The 22,797-nt window shown below is 44.3% G+C and overlaps 1 protein-coding gene across 1 annotated transcript in view; it reads left to right on the top strand.

The window, feature by feature from the left end:
- ADGRL3 (adhesion G protein-coupled receptor L3) overlaps positions 1-22,797 on the top strand; it is a 707,807-nt gene that overhangs the window by 185,779 nt on the left and 499,231 nt on the right. The window contains exon 3 of the mRNA XM_063128914.1: positions 11,037-11,273. Within this exon, the coding sequence (XP_062984984.1) occupies positions 11,219-11,273 (55 nt within the window). The 5' untranslated portion in view covers positions 11,037-11,218. The remainder of the gene's footprint in view (positions 1-11,036; positions 11,274-22,797) is intronic.

The raw sequence follows: 22,797 nt of genomic DNA, 5'->3' as shown, positions 1-22,797 counted from the left end.
CAGATGGCACAGATGACTGTGAGATGACTTAAGATGACCACGAGTTCAAAGACAAGGGACCATGAGAAACATGTTAATCCAGATAATGTTGTTTGATGCAAGAATATTGGAAAATTATCATAAAGGTTAAAATTAACCCTTCAATTAGTATACTGGAAACACATGGACATAAAACATGAAATAATTGGGATAGATAGACATCTCACTTCTAATTGGTGGATGGGTGGTCTCACCATCATGCACCTCATTTCTGATTGGAAGATGGTTGTCTCACTAGCCACTGAGGCCCTCACCTGAGACCAGAGCAAATATACAAAGGCTTTAGGTAGGAAGCGCTTCCTGCACTTCTTCTTAGCTTCACTTCACTCTTTCACCTTCATTGGACCTCTAGACCAAATAATTTGGGTAACTATGGAACTCTTCAACACTTAAGCTCTCAGATAATTTTACTTCTTGTTCTCTCGAGTGAGGACTTCAAATAATTTCTGAAGACAGAACTTAGTCTTGTTTCTGAGAAAGGGTCCTAGTCTCATTTTTGAAGATGAAACTCAATATGGAGCTCATCCTACAGTTGGCGGGGGGTACCACTGAGAAAACCCTTCTCCCCTGTTGCCACCCTCCAAGTCTCCCTTGGAGGAGGCACTAGGAGGTAGGCCCCAGGTGTTGATCGTAGCATCCAGGTAGGTTCATGTCAGGAGAGGTGTTCCATCAGGTTTTGCGGTCCTGAGCTGTGTAAAGCTTTATAGGTTAAAACCAGCACCTTGAATCAGGATCAGAAACATAAAGGCAGTCAATGCAAGCAAACCAGAATTGTTTTATATGCTCAGACCTTCTGGTCCCAGTTATCAACCTGGCTGCCGCAATTCGCACAAACTGAAGCTTCTGAACAAGCTTCAAAAGTAGCCCCAAATAGACTGTATCAAATTTGGAGATTACCACAGCATAGATGACTGAAATCAGGGACATAGCCAGACCACGAGTCAAAGGTGGTAAAAAGCTGAGGCCACCTGCGCAAGGGAGACAGGAGCAGGCAGAGGAAACATCAGGGCCTGCTCCAGTTGGACTCCCCTCCTTCAGGAGCAGGACAATCCCGTCAGCCCTGTTGCTGGTCTACTTAATCTCTCTCTGTCTCTCTCCTCTTCTCTTCCCTCCCCAACTCCTTTTCCTTGTGTGTCATGTCTTTTTTAGATTGTCAGCCTGAGGGCAGAGACTGTCTTCTTTGCTAATTGATTGTAAGCTGCTCCAAGAGCCTTTTTTGGCTGAGGAGCAGGGTAAAAAGACGATAAAAAAATAAATTAAATAAATGATAGAGATGCCTTAGGTAGCATGTTTAATCCTTCATATGCCCCCAAAGAACTTACAAATGTTTTAGTTTAGCTTTTTACATGCATGTAGCATGTAGGAGGAATTCAAGGAGGAGTTAGAAATGTTAGCATGTTCTGATTTAGCTTTAAAATATAAGTTTCAGTCTTAGCTCAGGAGGGTGCAAAAGAAGAGTTATTAATGCTAGGAACTGTTTGCTGTCTTGTTTGCTACATTTCTAGGGCGAGCTTTGGAATCCTTTATGGGGAGTGCAACCCCACCTAAGGCCAGTTGTAAACCTCAATCCAAAGTAGTTGTTTTCCAAACCCACAGTACTTCCATCTTGATTGGATTACGTTTCAGCTTGTTCACCCCATCCATCCCAAAGCAGCCTCCAGATACTAGTTTAAGAGTTTCATGGCCACCCTGGGATGTGTGGATGGAAACGAGAGGTAGATCTGAGTATCATCCACATACTGATGAAGCTTCAGTACAAGCCTCCTGATGACTTCCCTCAGCAATTTCATGTAGATGTTAAAAAGCATGGGGGACAATTATGTATTGTTTGAAGATGTGCTTCCTTTTATCTGTCCTGAATCTCCCACCATCTGGCTTCATTTGATGACTCCAGTTCTAGTATTCTGAAAGAAGAAGAAACCCTTCTCTCTCCTTCCCTCCCTCTCCCCCCCTCTCTCTACACTTTCTCTGCAACTCTATCATTTTCTTTCTAAACTTAATAGCCCCAAACATGACAACTTTTCTTCTTATAGCAATTGTTCTACCTACTGATAATTTTGGCTGCCTTTTCCTGTACCTTTTCCCAGCATTACATTGTCATTTTCTTCCATGGAATTTATTTTATTTTGAAATAAAATTAAAATAGAGACACCAAAAAACAAGATAATGCGTAACAGTGGAAGAAATTCAATGGTTATAATTCTCAGTATGTCGTGGTTGACCGCTAGAGTAAAACAGCCTCAGGCGAAGCCAGCTCACTATCTAATGAAAGATTGGCTATACTGTATAAGTTACGTAGTCTATATGAAGGAGGTGTATCTATTAGTCAGGAAAAAATATATATAGGCATCTGTGCTTCATTAAAATTTGATCTGAAGTTTGAATGGTTTCCACACATGAAAAAATGGAAACCATGGTGCCATAATACCTGCTTTGCTAAGGGGCAGCAATCAGAACTGTACACATTATTCCACCTGGGATTCCATGATAGATTTAAACAAAGGCAGTATGATAGTGGCAGATTATTATCTTTTATCCCTTTCCTAATGATCCCTAACATGAAATATGCTGGCTTATGGAATAAATGAACATTAGAAACAAGGATCCATAAGTCATTGTCATCCTGAAGTTTCCTCTCGGTTGAGGTACCAATTGATATGTTTTAATAACTTGTAACAATTCCTCCACTTTATTTTATTATCCTTTCACACTAATGAACTGTGCTGAAAATATCATGGCCCAAACTACCTCACATCAGCAGAATTAAACTTGCACTTTCAGCATTGCCACATTGTTCAGCAAGGCTTCCTCAACACAGTAGACTGGTCCACTGACATGTGAAGGGAGCACCGACCTTCAGAAAAGCTTGCTAAAGAACAGCCCTGCTGGTTACGACTAATGCTACAATATTCTCTGCACACTCACTGGGAATAGGTTTCATTGAACACTGTGGGACTTCCTTCTAAGTAAACATACATGCAACAGTGAAGCATCCCTTTTTTTAAAAAAAAAAATGAATATCAGCCAGATGCTTTTGGAAATCTCACAAGCAGAGCAAGAAGGCAAGATATCCTGCTTTTCTGGCTAGAAGTGAATGTATTTATAATATTTGGTTGGCTATTTAGTAAACCATGTCCCTTTATTAAGAAGCTTATGTTAATTGAACAACAAAATCTTAAAATCTACAAATGTGCAACAGAAACTTCGTAAGTGCTAACAGAATATGTTTAAGAATTGTGGGCACAATAGGACTTAAAACTGCCGAACGTTGGCTGTAATTAATAGTACTTTAAAGTATTTTGTTCAAGGCTTTGGGGGAGAATGTTTTTGGCCTTGCCATAAGCAATAAAATAATTTTTTGAAGCTGAAAAATCTTTAAGTGAAAATATTTTGAAAAAGATAACTAAAAAGGGCTATTTCCATAATTTATATGCATGAACTTGGAAGACATACACAAAACAGCAGTGAGGTTAATAACTTTATCTCCTATTATAAAAATCTATATAACACTGAGTAACCCCCAAAAAGAACTGTGTCCATTCTAGAGTGTCACATTTTAAGAAAGACATTGACAAACTAGAGCACATCCAGAGAAGAGAGACCAGGATGGTGAGGGGGCTTGGAAAGGAGTCCTGTGAGTCATGTTTGAAATGACTGGGTATGTTTATCCTGGAGAAAAGAAGATTAAGGGGAGGCATGATTAAGTGATCTTCAAATATCTGAAAGGCTGCCATGCAGTTGAAGGAGCAGGCTTGTTCTCTGTTGCACCCAAAGGCAGGACTTGAACCAGTTGGTGGAAATTGCAGATTTCAACTAAACATTAGGAGAAATTTCCCAACAGTGAGAGCTATTCAGCAGTGGAAGAGATTGCCTTGAGAGGGGCTCAATTCTCCTTCACTAATGGTATTTAAGCAGAAGTTAGATGGCCATCTGTCAGGGATGCTAGTAAGCTTAGGCGCTAGTAACCTCAGGACTGGATTACTGCAATGCGCTCCTTGTGGGGCTGCCTTTAAACTGGAAACTTGAGCTAGTGCAGAATGCAGCAGCTTCGCTGTTGTCAGGAGCTGCCCGATTTCAGCATGTAACTCCGTTACCCTGCACTGGGTGTCTGTTCACAACTGGGTCAGTTTAAAGGTTTTGCTACTCGTATACGAAGCCCTAACCAACTTAGGTCCAGGTTATTTGTGAGAGTGCCATGTCCTTTATCTACTTTCCCAGTCACTGAGGTCATCAGATGGGATGTTCCTGGTGGTTCCGCATGGACTTGTGCCCCGACTGGAGTCCACCTGGAGCAGAGCCTTCAGTGTGGTGGCTCCCTTTCTGTGGAACTCCCTGAGGTCAGGCAGGTATCAATATTGTGTTGCTTTTGTGCCTGCTGAAGACATATTTATTTCAAGAAGCCTTCCATGATTGACCAGCCATGGTTTTTATTGTACCATGTTTTTAAATAAACTTTTAATACATTATTTTAGTCTTTATATGTTTTAATTGTGTTTTTATTCTTTTTATCTTTTATTATTCGCTGCTCTGGAATCTGTTTAGATGTGGAGCAGTATATACATGTTGCAAATAAATAAATTCATGCTGTATCTGCGTCCTGCATTCCAGAGGCTGCATTGAGCTTGGGATTGGACTAGATGATCTCTAAGGACCTTTTCAAGTCTATGATTCTATGAACATTTGCACCATATTGGCCTATTTTACTCTATATCAGGACTATAAGATCTATGTGTTAAAAGATTAAATAAGATAGTGTGTGTGTGTGTGTTTAGATCTGCTAAATATAAGCCATAAATTAAGGCTTGCCATGCATTTCCAGTTTCAGGTCATGCACCACAAATCCTTCCCCCTTATCTACAGATGCTTAGCCTTGATTGATTGCTACTTGCTGTGTAATCCTGTGCATATTTACCCCAAAGCAGAGTTGCAGTACAGTCAAAACAGGGAGGAGTTCCATTTTGGACCTGTTTAAATAGCGAGGAGTGTTATGTCATGAGCCAGAGTGCCCCTGTGGCCTGTTTCCGTCAGGGTCTGCCACCTATCCCAACATTCACCCTTCTCTCCTGCTGCCCAGCACCTGAAGCACACACACACACACACCCCGCCGGGCTACGGGAGGCAGCCTGTGCCTGCTGGCCCCTCCCTGCCATCCACTTGCCTGCCCACTGTGCTGGTTCTGAATGCCTGAAATACGTATTTTTTGTCTCAACGCTCAATACTTGTTTTTGTCTCAACGCTCAATACTTTTCTGGAAACTGGCAGGGGAGGGTGTAGAGATGCCGTCCTCTCCTCAGCTGGTCCCAGCGCCAGTCTGCTGGGGAGGCGGTAAATGGTGGTGTTGGCAACCATCTGCTGGGCAGCATGGAGGGCTGAGGAGCAAGGGGAGCTCAGCGCACTGGGAGGGAAGGTTCACACTTCTCAGACCTCCGTCCTGCAATGGGGGAAGGCGAATGGGGGGGGTGGCAAGGGGGAGGGGTGGGGGGGTGTTTTCACCTGGTCATGCTTGGGTGTGCTGTGAGAATCAGGTGGCTGTTTGCACGTGCCTGAGAATGAGGAAGGGTGTGTATGTGAGTTTGTGTGACGTGTGTGTGTGTGTGTGTGTGTGAGAGAGAGAGAGAGAGAGAGAGAGTGAGTGAGTGAGTGAGTGAAGGGGGAAGGGGGGGTCAAGACCCTGGGCCTGGCTGGCTCTGGCCACACCTCCTGCCATGCCTACTGCATGCAGCACTTGGGGGCAAAAGGTGGTTTGCCCCTGTCTTAGAGCGTGCATTTCTGCAGCTGTGTAATTTAGTGGATGTAAGTGAAATATAAATGAGGAGGAACATACCTTTCCAGAATAAATAATGCTAAGCTCAAAACAGTCTTATTTCCAAAATTAAAGGAAATCTGCTTAGTTTTAATTATAGCCTGGCATAGCTCATCTAAGGACACAGCGTGTGTGTGTTTGCTCGCACACACACCCTATTGGGTTTCATTTGGGGGATACAAGTGTTTAATATGCTAAGTAATATTTTATGTCTTTGTATTGTGACATTTAATTCTGTGGAACTATTACATCTGGTTTGTGAGTATGCATTATTCAACATCAGTGGAGGCCAAAGAATGAGGGAGTATTTCTTTTTTTTTCTTTTTCTTTTTTTTTGGGTCATTTTTCACAGCGTCTGTGTCCCTGATCCTTTTTAGACCAATCTACAGGCTAAAAGGGAAAGTACATAGCCCTGATGCTCCAGTGTAGGTTTAGATAGAAGTGTCAAAGTATCAGTGTCCAGTTGAAACTTTATTAAATCAGTCAGTGTATTGATCCAGTCAACAGACCTAACAATAAAATAAAGGCATCAGTTAACATACAGAAATAAAGTTCAAAAACATAGCTCAAACATCTCTATTAATAAAGAGAAATAAACTTTAATTAGATACAATTTTAGCTCATATCCACATTGTTCTTAGCAATATAAAGTTATATTGTCTCTAATATCCTCATTCACATCAGAAACTGGGGGAAAGGAACCTAATATCCAGACTATCTTCCAGGATGCAAAGTGATCAGTCGATTGATTAACTCTTCCTGGAGGTTCTCCACAGTGATGGTTGGTTGCTTGGGCAGAGGACAGATCGGCAGAGGTGGAGTCAAGGGGTCAGCAGAGGTGGAGCAGGCCTTTGAATCCCCAACAGAAAGGGTAAACTGAGGCGAATGAGCTTAAGATAATGAGTGCAAAGGGGTGGGTGGGATTCACACAGCCACACAAAAGCACTCCTCTGGACCCACATTCTCCTGAACCAGGCACAATTCCCATTTCACAGAGGGTCAAGTTACTTTAAACTCATGACTGTAAAACAGTGGGGGGAATCTACATGGCCACACAAAATGGTAATAATAATAATAATAATTGATGATGACACACTCAGACCCACAACACAGAAAAGTATGTTTTGCTACCCCCCTTGCCCAACCCATTGCAACATGGGACATGCAGTACATGACTGGCCTCCAGAGTTTCAATTAGGAATTTCCAGATCTACTTGGAGGTGCACTGAGCTCCTTTTTAACACCCTGGCAGGATCTACACTACTGCTTATAATGGTGTATAATGGTTATGACAACTGTTCAGGCCCAGGACACGTTACATATACTGTTTTCATACCATTTTTAAAGTGTTATATCCTGCTTGGTGTAGATCGGCTGCCATCCTGTAATACTCAGGTTGAGCATAGTTACAAAGGTTTAAGCTTAGTGTAAGTTTAAGCTATGTCAAAGGTTTAAGCTAAGTCCTTCCCACATTAATTTCATACGGATATTGCGAAGAAAAAGTTTTAATATTTGTCTATGTTGAGCCAATTTACAGATCACAGTTGAGGCCAAGAAGTAATTAATCTTGCCTAACGAATGACCTCATCCCTATTGAAATGAGGAGTTAATGAACAAAAGCTGTTCAGTTGCAGTTATTAATTCCTTTTGAACATATTGCTCTATTACACAAAATTCAAACTTTTTAGATATTTGCTGGGGTTGAACAGCTGCTGCTGCCTTGGTCAGGGGCCTAACATGCGGCCTCCTTGACTCTGATTAGCCCCTGACTGCTGGCCAGGCTACCTGAGTCAGCCCAGCCAAACTGAGCTGCCCTTCCACCCTGTCCATTTTGAGAGGATTGCAGTCAGATCGGATGGGCTGCCATATGCACAAAGCCTATGTGCATTTCAATTATTTTAATGTCATTGCCAGTTGCAGAGGCAGTTTCCTAGCCCTCTCGGAAGGAAGCCATTTTTGTTATGATAGTTGCACGCACGCGCGCACACACACGGATTTGCTTGAAATGACCAAGAGCCCCTTGCTAGTCCCTGCAGCACAGCAGCTGGTGCGATTGCATCAAACAAGCAAGCGAGCACACCGTCAGCCGCACACGACTAATGCCTGCTAACGGGGGAAGAGGGAGGAGGGAAGAAGGGAGCAGGAGTTGGGCGCCCTACTTGCCCCGGCCAACCGACCATCTCTAGTTCTCAATAAATATTACAAGAAAGTAAGACGTTACGATGTCACATTGTTTCCATTTCCTCTGAACTTGAAGGCCATAATCTGTTGAAATAAGCTATTCCCTTAAACCTCCTATCCAAGAGAGTTGAAGGTATCACATTGACATTCGCAAGACTGGAATGCCTTTCTGTATGTTGAAATGCTTAATTTCTGCAAACATTTGGCTTGAAAGTTAACAGAAACTGGGTAAATGCTCAATAACAAAAGATGGACAGGTTTTATTTGCTGCTAAGAGTGGATTTTAAAAATCCATTTATTTGATACGCTGGCTAATATAATACCTAAGTATATATTTTATAATTTCACTTTAATCTTCACTATAAAAATGTTGGTCTAAATATACCTATATAAATATAAAGATTTCTTAAGGAGCCAGTATTCTGCTAGCTTTCCTTGTATAGGGCAAATTTTATTAGGGAAGGACGTATAGAAGGCCGTCCTTTGGCATGCGTGGAACTTTTGAATTAGCTCAAATTCTGCCCAACATGGTTTTGTTTGCCTGCCAAACTTGTGCGTTGGTCCTTATGACTGATCCTGAGATGTGTCTCCACGTAAAGGCAATATAAGAATGTTTCTCATGGCGTTTATATCTACTGAAAAATCTTCATTGACTATATTCTTCCTAGCATATTCTTCTTAGTGGTTTTAAAGTCACTAGACACATGTAAACATTTTGTATGTCAAAAGACATTCTCATTCAAGAGTGGCAATTATGCTTGTTTGCTGGCAGCTTCGAAGGTGTGAAAGGTTAATTCAAGGAGAGTCTGCAAGAAAACCATTCTAGTGTAAAACATAAATCGGTTTTACATTTAAATTTTATGTCACCACTGCAGCTAAAAATAGGAATGATCATTAAGCAGAATTTGCTCCTGAACATTAATAGAAATTTATTACATCTTATAGATCTGAAAGACAATTAAGTTTAATTTTATTCTGGAGAACATCCCCATTGAAATTGCTGCCTATCTGGATATTTATTTATTTATGGGCCAAGGAAATTAATTTCATACCTATTCATATTTTATACTGTCAATTACAGACACACCTTGAAATATTTTAAGTTGCATTTTTTTACATCCATCTGATTGCAAGCACACACGCTTTGTATAAGCTGCAAAACTAATATTTACAAAGCATGTAGCATTCATACACGGACCACAACTTTAGCAACTTATTAAAAAGATCTGCAAAAGAATGAGTTCAAACTATTCAACTAACCGCCATCCACAATGTGGGCATTAACCTTAAGAATAAGAAATTGGAGCCCTCTTCTCCCTCCATCTCATCCCTGCCTTTTCAACTTCACCCTGGTTCAGCACCAAGAGCAGGCACACCTTCCTGCTCATGGCTCCTCAAAGCCTGCACATTGAATTATGTTCCACAGTAAGCCTTGCCATTTCACCACCATCCCTGGGTAGATGAGGCAGGCAGGCCCCAAAGAGTTTCCAATCCCTGTTCCCTTGAGACTAACAGCCTTGAGAGACAGGTCTAGGGGTGTTCTATTATTATTATTATTATTATTATTTACATTTATATACCGCCCCATAGCCGAAGCTCTCTAGGGGCTTTACAAAAGTTAAAAACAGTGAACATTAAAACAAATATACAAAATTTAAAACCATAAAAAGCATAAAATACAAACAAAAACAGACAATATCCATTTAAAACAACTATTCTGGGTCAGTTAAAAAAACTCTCAGCATATGCTGTTAAATGCCTGGGAGAAGAGAAAAGTCTTGACTTGGCGCCGAAAACATAACAATGTTGGCACCAGGTGAGCCTCGTCAGGGAGATCATTCCATAATTGAGGGGCTCTTTCACCCTCTTTCAATGTGTTGGCCAATCTTCCTTCTTCCTCTTCATCCATTACCTGAACTGGCAGACACACACACACACACACACACCTGCACCTAATGCAATTCTCTGATACATTATACCCCTCATCCAGGAGGTAAACTGAGGCCTTGAGACAATCTTGGCACAATGCCTAAGACTCCCAGCTTGTTCACATAACCAATGAACCACTGTATGCAGAGTCAGCAACTCATAGGGGATGGCACATTCTCCCATGGCACATGGCTCCCCAGAGGGATGAGTATTGAGCCCACAGTTTGGTTAAGGCTATGCCATGTATGGAAGCTGTCTAAAGCCTCAATGGGTGCTTCATCAGGGGTCAAGCTCTGTATGGGTATGCAATGTGATGCAATGTCTGGGCAATCAAGGCAACAAAGTGGTTCAACCGGACAGAAAGAGGATCTCTGGCCCTGAAAATGTAAGGTGGGCACCAGAGAAGGGGAGCAAGTGTGCTAAGAAAGATCACAAGGAATGGATTTGAGAGTCAAGCAATCCCCATACTGAACTTGGAGCTGTGACAGGGAGTCTGTCCATATGGGTCCCATAATTAAAACAAAGAGTAAGAATAATCACTGATGCCCAAACTCAAAAGCAGTTCTAGATGTAAAAACATAGGGTCAGTGGCTCTCTGCTACATACAAAGGGAACAGTAGCTTGATTATGAGAATGAAAAGGAACCTCAAGGTGGTTCATGGCTAATTGATTGAATTAAAGTATAGCTGGGTATAGTTATACAGAATAATAAAAGAGTATGTGACAGGTGCTCAGGTGGCGCTTTAACCTGCAGATCTATTTTAGAGTGCACTTCAGAATTATTCTGTGTTTCCCACCAAGCCTCTGAATTATTATTATTAAGATGCATCTAAGAAGTGCAACAATATGTATGTATTAAGCAGCATTAACTGCAATTATGAGCTATGTTAGAAATAGTCTACTTTATAAAAAATACAATACTTTAAAATCAGTCTTGACATATTTCTAGTGAATACACATGTAACAAAAGCCTGTTGGGAAGGATTTGTGTTTTTGCCCTCTTGGTGTAACATATGTTAGAAGTGATTGTCTTAAGTACGAAAGCTAATGTTTAACTAATCTTGCATTTTCTTTTTATTTCTAGGTCTTGAGTTTTGGATATTGGGTGAGGGTGTTGGTTTGGGGCTAGTCCATTCACCCCACCCCCACCCCCAAATTTGGATTAAAGTGAATACCTCCTGGAGAATTGCCAGCAGAGAGAAAGCTTGCTCCATTTCTTTTGGAAACTTTCATTGCTGAAGTAGCCTTAAGTTTTGGTCCATAGTCATGTGGTCACCACAGCTGCTGTTCCTCACAATGCTCTTGGCATCCGCAGTCCAAGGTAAGTGCATGAAGAAAAGTTGGGTTTCATCCAATTCTGCTTTTGCCACAGAATTCGATGAAATGTACCACTCCTGTTGACTTGTAGTTTTGAAAAAAATATGGCATTGATTATTCTGCCAGTGCTCTGAAAATGAGAAATGTTTGATCTTTTAAATACAGGGTCTGTTCAGACAACATGCTAAGCCATAATGTTTAGCTCAAAATGCTTAACCACCTTAGCGTGAACAGAGTCATTGTGAGAAATGCAGAGATCCATAAATCTGCTCTCCAGTGACAAATGTCCCTCTAGAAGTAATACATTGTCTACATGGCTTTCTTGAGAATGGGAAGTAACTTATCCCCAAGGCATCTCTCAGCCACATTAAAATAAAATAAAATAAAAACTGAGGCCTAAAACCAGACCTAATGAAAATATGCAACAGCCATGGGCGGGGGGGTGGGGGAGTCAGATCAAACTATATACTTGATTAAAAAAAAAGGGGTTGGGGGTGGGAATTGCTTCCTGGGAGAGAGAACCCTACTCTCTGGTACCACAACTAAAAAGGATCTGCCCCACATCACAGCCAATTGAGCCTCCATGGCAATCAGATGCCAGGCAAGGCCTCAGATGATAACTGCAGTAGCTGAGCAAGCTCATGAGGGAAAATGAGGTTCTTTAAATATCTTGGTCCCAAACTATTCAGGGCTTTATAAGTAATAAGCAGCATTCTGATTTTTGCCAAAAACGAACTTGTAGCAAATTTACATTGAACAAGACTGGAGTAATAGACTCCAAAAAGTGAGCCCTAGATAACACTTTGGTCACTGAATGTTGCAGTGGCTGAAGTTTCTGAGCACTTTTCACAGGCTGCCACATGTACAGCACATTGCAATAATCTAATCTGGATGCGAACAAGGCATGCCCAATTCCATAGCTGTAGTCAGACATCAATTCAGGATCTCCAACACCTCTCCATGGAGATTTTCATGTGATGAAAAGTAGTGATATGATAGAGCTGAGTGTCATCTGCATCCCAACAATTTCATGTTCAAGTTGACTAGTAAAGGGGACAAGATGGAGACCAACAGCCAAAGGGTCCAGCAATAATTTCCCAACACCACCTTGTGGAACCTAGCCTTTAGGCAGGACCAAAGCTGTACTGCATTAATAGGACTATAGCTTCCAAATCACACGAGGTACTGGTTCCCCTCTATTTAGCACTGGTTAGGCCTCATCTTGAGTACTGCGTCCAAGTTCTGGGCAGCACATTTCAAGAATGATGCAGACAAGCTGGAGGGGTTCAAAAAAGGGCAACAAGGATGATCAGGGGTCTGGTATGGCAATGGGGGAATAACAGGCCAGATGAGGAGAAGAGGGGCTAGATTTCTTACAGCTATCCCCTCTTCTGGTTTCCCCCCCAACCAAATGGTTCCTGGCAGCCTTACCAGCTTGCCCTCGGGTTTGGTTGTGCTTCTGCTGAACGCCAGGTCGGTCCAAAATAAAACCTCTCTCATCCATGATTTGATTTTGGATGAGGGGGCTGACCTGGCATGTATCACGGAGACCTGGGTGGGTGAACTGGGAGGGGTTACTCTCACCCAGCTCTGCCCTCCTGGGTACTCGGTGCAACACCAGCACCGACTTGAGGGCCGGGGAGGCGGGTTGCCGTGGTCTATAGAAATACAATCTCCCTCTCTAGGCTTCCTGTTCAATCAAGTGCTGGTCTGGAGTGTTTGTACTTTGTGTTGGGTACTCAAGACAGATTAGGGATTCTGTTGGTGTACTGTCTACCCCGCTGCCCTACAGTCTCCCTGCCTGAGCTGACGGAGGTTGTCTCGGATCTGGTGTTGAGGACCCCCAGAATGATGGTTCTGGGGGATCTCAACTTCCATGCTGAGGCTCCTGGACTTCATGTCCGCCATGACAACCATGGGGCTGTCTCAACATGTCATTGGCCCAACACATGCAAAGGGACACACACTTGACTTGGTTTTCTCGACTGGGCAGGAGGATGGTGATCTGGAAGTGGGGGAATTAACATCTACCCCCTTGTCATGGTCAGATCACTTTCTATTGAGGTTTAGACTTTCAGCGGCCTTCCCCCTCTGCAAGGGTGGGGGGCCTATTAAAATGGTCCTCCCCCCCGGAGGCTATGGGTTCCAGATGGATTCCAGAGGGCTCTGGGGGATTTTCCTGCTGGTATGGCTGGTGCTCCTGTTGAAGCCCAGGTCGCTCTATGGAATGCAGAGATGACTCGGGCGGTTGACACAATCGCGCCCAAGCGCGAGCAGAGCCCGGTCAGCTCTGAGCAGAGCCTCTGAGCAGAGCCCAGTCAGCTCCTTGGTATACACCTGAGCTGAGGGCAATGAAGCAAGAGGGGAGACGGCTAGAACGCAGGTGGAGGAAAACTCGTGCTGGGTCTGATCGAACACGGGTTAGAGCTCACTATCGAGCCTACTCTGTGGTGGTGAGGGTGGCAAAGAGGCAGTTCTTTTCCACCAGCATTGCGTCTTCTCAGTGTCATCCGGCGGAGCTTTTCCGGGTGGTTCGCGGCCTGTTACACTCTGGGCCAGGGCGAGAGATGGTGGAACCCTCGGTAGCACGCTGTGACAAATTTGCACGGCACTTTGAAGATAAAGTCACTCAGATTCGTCATGAATTGGACACCACACTTAATGCAGCTCCACTAGTAGAGGTGTTCAGAGCGCCGTCCGGTTCAGTTTTATTGGATGAGTTTCAGTTAGTGAGGCCCGAGGATGTGGACAAGGTGCTTGGCCAAGTCCGGTCGACGACCTGTGTGCTTGACCCTTGCCCCTCATGGCTCATTACATCAAATAAGGAGGGGATCGCCGGCTGGGTCCAGGAGGTTGTAAATGCCTCCTTGAGAGAGGGAGTGGTGCCGGCCTCTTTAAAAGAGGCGGTAATTAGACCACTCCTGAAGAAGCCTAATCTGGACCCGGAGGATGTTAACAACTACAGGCCGGTGGCTAATATCCCCTTCCTGGGCAAGGTGCTTGAGCGGGTGGTTGCAGGACAACTCCAGGCACTCTTGAATGAAACGGATTATCTAGATCCATTTGAGTTGGGTTTCAGGCCTGGTTTTGGAACGGAATCTGCCTTGGTCGCCCTGTGGGATGACCTCTGTCGGGAGAGAGACAGAGGGAATGTGACCCTGTTGGTTCTCCTAGACCTCTCAGCGGCCTTCGATACCATCGACCATGGTATCCTTCTGGATAGGTTGTCTGAGCTGGGAGTTGGAGGTACTGCATTGCAGTGGTTCCGCTCCTACTCGGATGGCCGATTCCAGAAGGTGGTGCTGGGGGATTATTGCTCTGTGCCGTGGCTCCTAAGCCGTGGGGTTCCACAGGGCTCTATCCTATCCCCTATGCTGTTTAACATATACATGAAGCCGCTGGGGGAGGTTATCCGGAGATGTGGACTGAGGTGTCATCAATATGCGGATGATTCCCAGCTCTACCTTTCCTTTTCATCAAACCCAGGTGAGGCAGTGACTGTTCTGAACCAGTGCCTGGGCACGGTAATGGACTGGATGAGGACTAATAAACTGAGACTCAATCCAGACAAGACGGAGGCACTGTTAGCGGGTGGTTCATCTGTCCGGCGAGGTGATGTTTGCCCTGTCCTGGACGGGGTTGCACTCCCCCTAAAGGATCGGGTCCGTAGTTTGGGGGTGCTCTTGGATCCAGAACTGTCACTTGAGGCACAGGTGAACTCAGTGGCAAAGAGCACTTTTTATCAGCTTAGGCTGATATACCAGCTGCGCCCTTATCTGGACAGAGATAGCTTAGCTACAGTTATCCATGCTCTGATAACCTCTCGTTTGGATTACTGCAATGCGTTATACGTGGGGCTGCCTTTGAAAACGGTCCGGAAGCTTCAGCTGGTACAAAACAGGGCAGCACGCTTACTAACAGGGACTGGCCGACGAGACCACATTACGCCAGTCCTTTTCCAGCTTCATTGGCTGCCAGTCCAGGTCCGGGCCCAATTCAAAGTGCTGGTATTAACATTTAAAGCCTTAAACGGCTTGGGGCCAGGTTATCTGAAGGAACGCCTCCTCCCATATGTACCTGCCTGGACCCTAAGATCATCCTCAGGGGTCCTTCTCCGCGAGCCCCTGCCAAAGGAAGTGAGGCAGGTAGCTACCAGGAGGAGGGCCTTCTCTGCTGTGGCAACCCGGCTGTGGAATGAGCTCCCTAAGGAGGTTCGCTTGGCACCTACATTATATGCTTTTAGATGCCAGGTGAAGACCTTTTTATTCTCCCAGTATTTTAACAGTCTATAAATAAATTTTAACTTGGTGTTTTAAATTTGTAATTTTGCATTGCTGCTGTTTTTATCTGATTGAGCTTTTATACTGTATTTTATATTATGGTTTTATACTGTTGTTTTATACTTTGAATGTTTTTAATTTTTGTGAACCGCCCAGAGAGCTCCGGCTATTGGGCGGTATAGAAATGTAATAAATAAATAAAAAAAAAGCCCTATGAGAAGAGACTGAAAGAACTGGGCATGTTTAGCCTTGAAAAGAGAAGACGGAGAAGAGACATGATAGCATTCTTCAAATACTTGAAAGGTTGTCACACAGAGGAGGGCCAGGATCTCTTCTCGATCATCCCAGAGTGCAGGACATGGAATAATGAGCTCAAGTTACAGGAAGCCAGATTCTGGCTGGACATCAGAAAAAATTTCCTGACTGTTAAAGCAGTATGACAATGGAACCATTTACCTAGGGAGGTAGTGGGCTCTCCCATACTAGAGGCCTTGGACAGCTATCTGTCAGGTATGCTTTAAGATGGATTCCTGCATTGAGCAGGAGGGGTTGGACTCGATGACGCTACTATTCTATGATTCTGTGATCTATGAAAGACATTGCACAACAGTGCCTGCCACCCCCTATCCCAGCCTGGCAGTCTAGAAAGATACCGTTGCTGATAGTATTGAAGGCTGACCAAAGGTCCAACAGAACCAACAAGGATGCACTCTCTCTGTCCAGCCTTTGCTCAGAGGAAACCCAGAACCCAGATTAGAGAGGAATAATACAATGAATGTATCATCCCAGAGGGGAAATATAGCCCTTTGACAGATTTGCCTGACTACTCTTTTCATGTGTTGTTTGGTGTCTGCTTTGCTGGAAGTTGTTTCTGGAGGAAACAGAGTTTAGTCCAGGGGCTTATCTACACCTGCAGCCCTTTCGCAACGGAAGAGGTGTGCTCCCAAAGGTTCTCCACTTCCACAACCGCCACTCACGGGGCACAGACAACTGATCTGTACTGCAATTAGAGGAGTGCTGTTGCGGGAGCACATGGGCCCCATTTCGGCAGTTCTGCATGTGTATCAGTGCAAATGGGTGGGACTAGGTAGATGGCTGTGGGGCACAGTGTTTTTTTAAAAAAATATTTGTGAGGAATGCACAGGAGCACAGACACATAGCAACACACGGGGGGGGGGGGGAATAGGAATTCTGTTGAATATGCGCTCCTGCGCAGAGATATGATGGGGTGTGTGTGTGTGTGTGTGTGTGTGTGTGTGTGTGTGTATGTGTATATATATATATATATATATATATATTTAAAAAAACAGTTGGCGGTAAAACACGCTGATACCCATGCACACGCCCCTCACAGCTAATTAGCTGTTCACTGAGCCCGGAACTCATGGCAAACAGCAACGACCCCACAAACAGGTGGGGGGCAGAACCACAAACGGTCTTCGCAATGGAAATGAGAGAACCAGAGAAACCCTGACAAAAGCAGTCAGGGATATTCCCGTAAAGTGAGAGGTGGAGCGAAGGTCACCGCGGGAGCAGGTGAAGGTCATGTGGCCCATTAGTGACGACTACAATGCAATCCTGCAATAAACAGCTGGTGTAGACGACCTGTAGGTCTCTGAATGCTGGTAGCAATGCTGGTACTGTGTGTACGAAGTTATCCCCATGAAGATAAATTTGTGATAATGTAATTAGCAAGATGCAAGCAAAGGCATGTGAAATTTTCACTTAACATGATCCTATAAGAAGAAGAAAAAACATAAATTTGGAGTTTCATTTTCACATTGATTTATGCTTTGAACTACCAGTCTGTCATGTGATACTTCACTATTAATGCAGTATATCAACCCTCTGAATTAATCACTAAATAACATCACCTAATGGGTGTGTAAATTCTATCATAACGTTGTTTCAAACTAGGAGTTTTTCATATTTCTCTTTCAAATGTGTTTCATCTGGAGATTGCTAATTTGAGAAATAATTTGCATTGGGCTTTATTCTGCAAAGTCTTTTTTGATTCACCAGGTAGGGATGGTAATAGCATGCATTTGCATTTCTCACTGATTGGTGATTTAACTATAAACAAAGTTGTTGTTTTCATATCCTCAAGTGATATTGCTCCTTAGTTTAAATTGTATGCATGCGTACTCCAAACATGACAGCATTTCTTTGGCAAGCTAGTTAATGCCTAAAAAATGTATCTGTGCAGTTTTGAACAATGTAAAAGACAATATATCCACAACCAAAACTCTTTGTACATACACAACCCTATTTACTCTTGGTGTTCTCAGAATTCTAAACCTCAATAGTATGTGATCTGACCATGCCAATGGGTCCAGTGTTAAGTTCTACACTTCCAGATCACCACCCTCCTGCCCAGTAGTGAAAACCAAATTGAGAGTATATCCTGCCACATGCATTGGGACAGTGGCATGTTAGGATAGCCACATGGTGGTCATGAAGCCACTCCAGAAACTGTAGCCTCAGCATGGAAGTTGAAGTCACCCAAGGCCAACAGCCTGGGTGTCCTCAACACCAAGTCTTACATCACTTCTGTTAGCTCTGGCAGGGCGACTGTTGAGCAGTGAGGTGGACAGTACATCAACAGAATCCCTAATCTGTCCTCAAAGTTCCACACCAGGTACAGACATTCCAAATCAGGACTCACCCAAATAGAAAGTCTAGAGAATGAGATGGAACTCTGGTAGATTATGGAATGAGGCGGGGTGGGGGGGACTGTGCCCAACCCTCATGTCTAGGCTGGTGCTGGACCAATTACCCAGGTGGACACAGGTGGGATAAACTAACCCCACCTGACTCTCCCAGCGAGTGGCTTTCTCATCCATAATCAAGTCATGGATGATAGCGCTCTTATTGTGAAATGACCTGACATTAATTAATAGCACCAGCAGACTTGACAGCATGCTGATAAGACAACCAGTATCCACCCATTTGGGAGGAAAATCTGATGAAGGAATGAACACTGACTGTCTGCTCCTACATCTCCTTAGCTGGCCCCAGGCCATTTCTCCCCCTGCCCATAATTATTTCAATAGTAGCACCCCAACACCTCCTCCCCATTACTTTCTTTTCTCAACTCTGGGCCAGGGCGAGAGCTGGTGGAACCCTCGGTAGCACGCTGTGACGAGTTTGCACGGCACTTTGAAGATAAAGTCGCTCAGATTCGTCATGAATTGGACACCACACTTTGCAGCACCACTAGTAGAGGTGTTCGGAGCGCCGTCCGGTTCAGTTTTATTGGATGAGTTTCAGTTAGTGAGGCCCGAGGATGTGGACAAGGTGCTTGGCCAAGTCCGGTCGACCACCTGTGTGCTTGACCCTTGACCCTCTTGGCTCATTACATCAAATAAAGAGGGGATCGCCGGCTGGGTCCAGGAGGTTGTAAATGCCTCCTTGAGAGAGGGAGTGGTGCCGGCCTCTTTAAAAGAGGCGGTAATTAGACCACTCCTGAAGAAGCCTAACCTGGACCTGGAGGATGTTAACAACTACAGGCCGGTGGCTAATATCCCTTTCCTGGGCAAGGTGCTTGAGCGGGTGGTTGCAGGACAACTCCAGGCACTCTTGAATGAAACGGATTATCTAGATCCATTTGAGTTGGGTTTCAGGCCTGGTTTTGGAACGGAAACTGCCTTGGTCGCCCTGTGGGATGACCTCTGTCGGGAGAGAGACAGAGGGAATGTGACCCTGTTGGTTCTCCTGAACCTCTCAGCGGCCTTTGATACCATCGACCATGGTATCCTTCTGGATAGGTTGTCTGAGCTGGGAGTTGGAGATACTGCGCTGCAGTGGTTCCACTCCTACTTGGATGGCCGATTCCAGAAGGTGGTGCTGGGGGATTTTTGCTCTGTGCCGTGGCTCCTAAGCCATGGGGTTCCACAGGGCTCTATCTTACCCCCTATGCTGTTTAACATATACATGAAGCCGCTGGGGGAGGTTATCCGGAGATGTGGACTGAGGTGTCATCAATATGCAGATGATTCCCAGCTCTACCTTTCCTTTTCATCAAACCCAGGTGAGGCAGTGACTGTTCTGAACCAGCGCCTGGGCACGGTAATGGACTGGATGAGGGCTAATAAACTGAGACTCAATCCAGACAAGACGGAGGTACTGTTAGCAGGTGGTTCTTCTGTCCGGTGAGGTGATGTTTGCCCTGTCCTGGACGGGGTTGCACTCCCCCTAAAGGATCGGGTCCGTAGTTTGGGGGTGCTCTTGGATCCAGAACTGTCACTTGAGGCACAGGTGAACTCAGTGGCAAAGAGCACCTTTTATCAGCTCAGGCTGATATACCAGCTGCGCCCTTATCTGGACAGAGATAGCTTAGCTACAGTTATCCATGCTCTGATAATCTCTCGTTTGGATTACTGCAATGCGTTATACATGGGGCTGCCTTTGAAAACGGTCCGGAAACTTCAACTGGTGCAAAACAGGGCAGCACGTTTACTAACAGGGACTGGCGGACGAGACCACATTACGCCAGTCCTTTTCCAGCTTCATTGGCTGCCAGTCCAGGTCCGGGCCCGATTCAAAGTGCTGGTATTAACATTTAAAGCCCTAAACGGCTTGGGGCCAGGTTATCTGAAGGAATGCCTCCTCCCGTATGTATCTGCCCGGACCCTAAGGTCATCCTCAGGGGTCTTTCTCCATGATCCCCTGCCAAAGGAAGTGAGGCAGGTGGCTACCAGGAGGAGGGCCTTCTCTGCTGTGGCACCCCGGCTGTGGAATGAGCTCCCTAAGGAGGTTCGCTTGGCACCTACATTATATGCTTTTAGACGCCAGGTGAAGACCTTTTTATTCTCCCAACATTTTAACAATCTATAAATTTTAAATAACATGGTTTTAAATTTGTAATTTTGCATTGCTGCTGTTTTTATCTGGTTGAGCTTTTATATTGTATTTTATATTATGGTTTTATACTGTTGTTTTATACTTTGAATGGTTTTAATTTTTGTGAACCGCCCAGAGAGCTCCGGCTATTGGGCGGTATAGAAATGTAATAAATAAATAAATAAATAATAAAGCTCATCTCTAAAGGCTAATAAAATAATCTGCATTGGGCTTCCGACTACTACACTTGCAGGAACAGTATTCAAGTCCAGCTAGATAACAGACACACACCCCAGCGGTTTCAAGTCCAATGCCAGTTGGAATGCATTTTGTGAGGTGGGCACTTCACCTGTCCAGGAACACAGCTGCCTTCCTTCAGCCTGGATTACCAGAAAGCCCTCCCACAGTTGCAGTAGTGGGCAGGGAGAGATGTCATTAGGCTAAGCCTTCCAACCTGTCCTGGCTGCTAGATGGTCTGGCTGCTAGATGGTGGTGTAAGGAGGAAGTGTTCCAGGTTGTTAAGTACTGAGGAACATTCTGGGACAAGCGGCACTTGAAATGGTGCTTAGAATCAAAAGAGGTCTAAGGGCCACAGAAGATGCACATAGCAGAAGATGCACCTGCCAGGCTCCTCAGTAGAGGGACACCATGTACAGCCCCCAAACCAAGATGGGAGAGTTGGAATGCCTGGTTTTAAAGGAGAGAACTCAAGATATATAGGGGGGCATAAACAGAAACCTAATGGAATGGAGAGAACTTATGAGATATGATCATCTATGAATGATGTCAGAAGTGTCTATAGGCATGTGACTATCAGTGTCACATGCCCATGTTTTGGCATAAACATATTCTGGCAAGGTAACAACAACAACCACCAAACATCAGAAACAGTGAGAACTTTTATTGGTAGAAAAATCAGGTTTCATAGGTGAGCTTCTTAAATCTCACAGCAAAAGCTTAATGGCTGCAACTCTCCAGAAATCATATAGCTAATAATTATAGCCATGTCAGAGATCAGTACAACTTGGTTTCCCCATTGCAGTCTCTACGGTTCTGAATATAGGGCAAGGGGTTCAAACCATCCCAGGCAATCAAAGGCAACGGTTCTTAAAAAGGACTTGGAAATAAACACACACAGAGAGAGATTTAGTCCAACCTTGAAATTTCAAAATTGGTACCTCCATGCTGCATGGGTCCAGGCCTATCAAAACTAAGAGTCAAAACATAGGTTCAAGAGTAAGTTAAAATAAACCCCTCACACAGAGACATTTAGACAACTCTGGCTTCCACTTTGGTATCTCCATGCTACATGGGTCAAGGCATAGAAAAGTCCAAGCCAGCAGGGCCCTCTGGAGTATTGACGATGGAGATACCCAGTCCATAGCAAACTAGAATTCAGGTTCTATGAGAAGTATAATAATACATTCCATGGTAGGTTCTGAATTATGTGACTTCAAACTGACAGTGTTTACAACAATTCAGGTGCGAAGTATTTCTCACAGACCCAAACATGAAGGGTCACAGGCAGTAAATGACAAGCAGTAACGATGGACAATAAAAGATGAACAGTAAAGAGGATGGTCTCAGAAAAGCCTCCCAGCCGCCATCTGCTTAATAGCAAGGATGGAGCTGCACTAACACACCTCCTGGCAATCTAATGGACAGAGGATTTTAGCCCATAAACAACCCCTATGTCAAACAGGGTGTCTCTGTTCCACCCTCTTGAGTTGATGTCTCAACCCATGGGACACCTTCGAAAATCCCTGCCCCTTCTGCTAGTTTTTCATGGAGAGACTGTTAGCTTTCTTAACTGTTGGCATGACATTCAAGTTCAAAAGCTACAGCTTCATGGGAGCGACTAAATTCCTCCCTGTTTTCCTCTGAGAAAACTGACAGAGATTAACTCATTCTGAATTCCACAGGCTGATTAGGCCCAAACCAATCTCCCCACTTTTCTCTTGCCATTACATGAATAGCTAGGCATAGCCAAACTCTTAGCCCCAGATTTCTCACTACTGAACTGGGTTCCAAACCCTTCTGGACCACTTCTGATCAGATTCTGACTGTTAACTTCAGGGCTCCTGTCCTGCAATGCATGAGCCTGGCAATATGGAGGACAGGGAAGGGCGTAATGGAGGTGGTGTTGCTCTGTATGTCAAAGAGGACATCATGTCAAGGAGGCTAGAAAACCTAAAAGAGACAGAGCCCTCCACAGAAGCCCTGTGGGTAACAAGGCTAGACTCCGAATATAATTTCATACTGGGAACTATCCCCCCCTCTTCCCGACCAGAATTTTCAGGGTGATTGCAAGATGGGAAATCAAATCAGGGAGGCATCCAGATGAGGAAGAGTTGTAATAATGGGTTACTTTAATGGGTTACTTCAATTGATTGGATAAAAACATAT

The sequence above is a fragment of the Elgaria multicarinata genome, chromosome 6 (genome assembly GCF_023053635.1).
Source record: "Elgaria multicarinata webbii isolate HBS135686 ecotype San Diego chromosome 6, rElgMul1.1.pri, whole genome shotgun sequence".
NCBI classification, from domain to species: Eukaryota; Metazoa; Chordata; class Lepidosauria; order Squamata; family Anguidae; genus Elgaria; species Elgaria multicarinata.
Note: the sequence above shows the minus strand (reverse complement) of the source record. Positions and strands in the feature narration are given on the sequence as shown.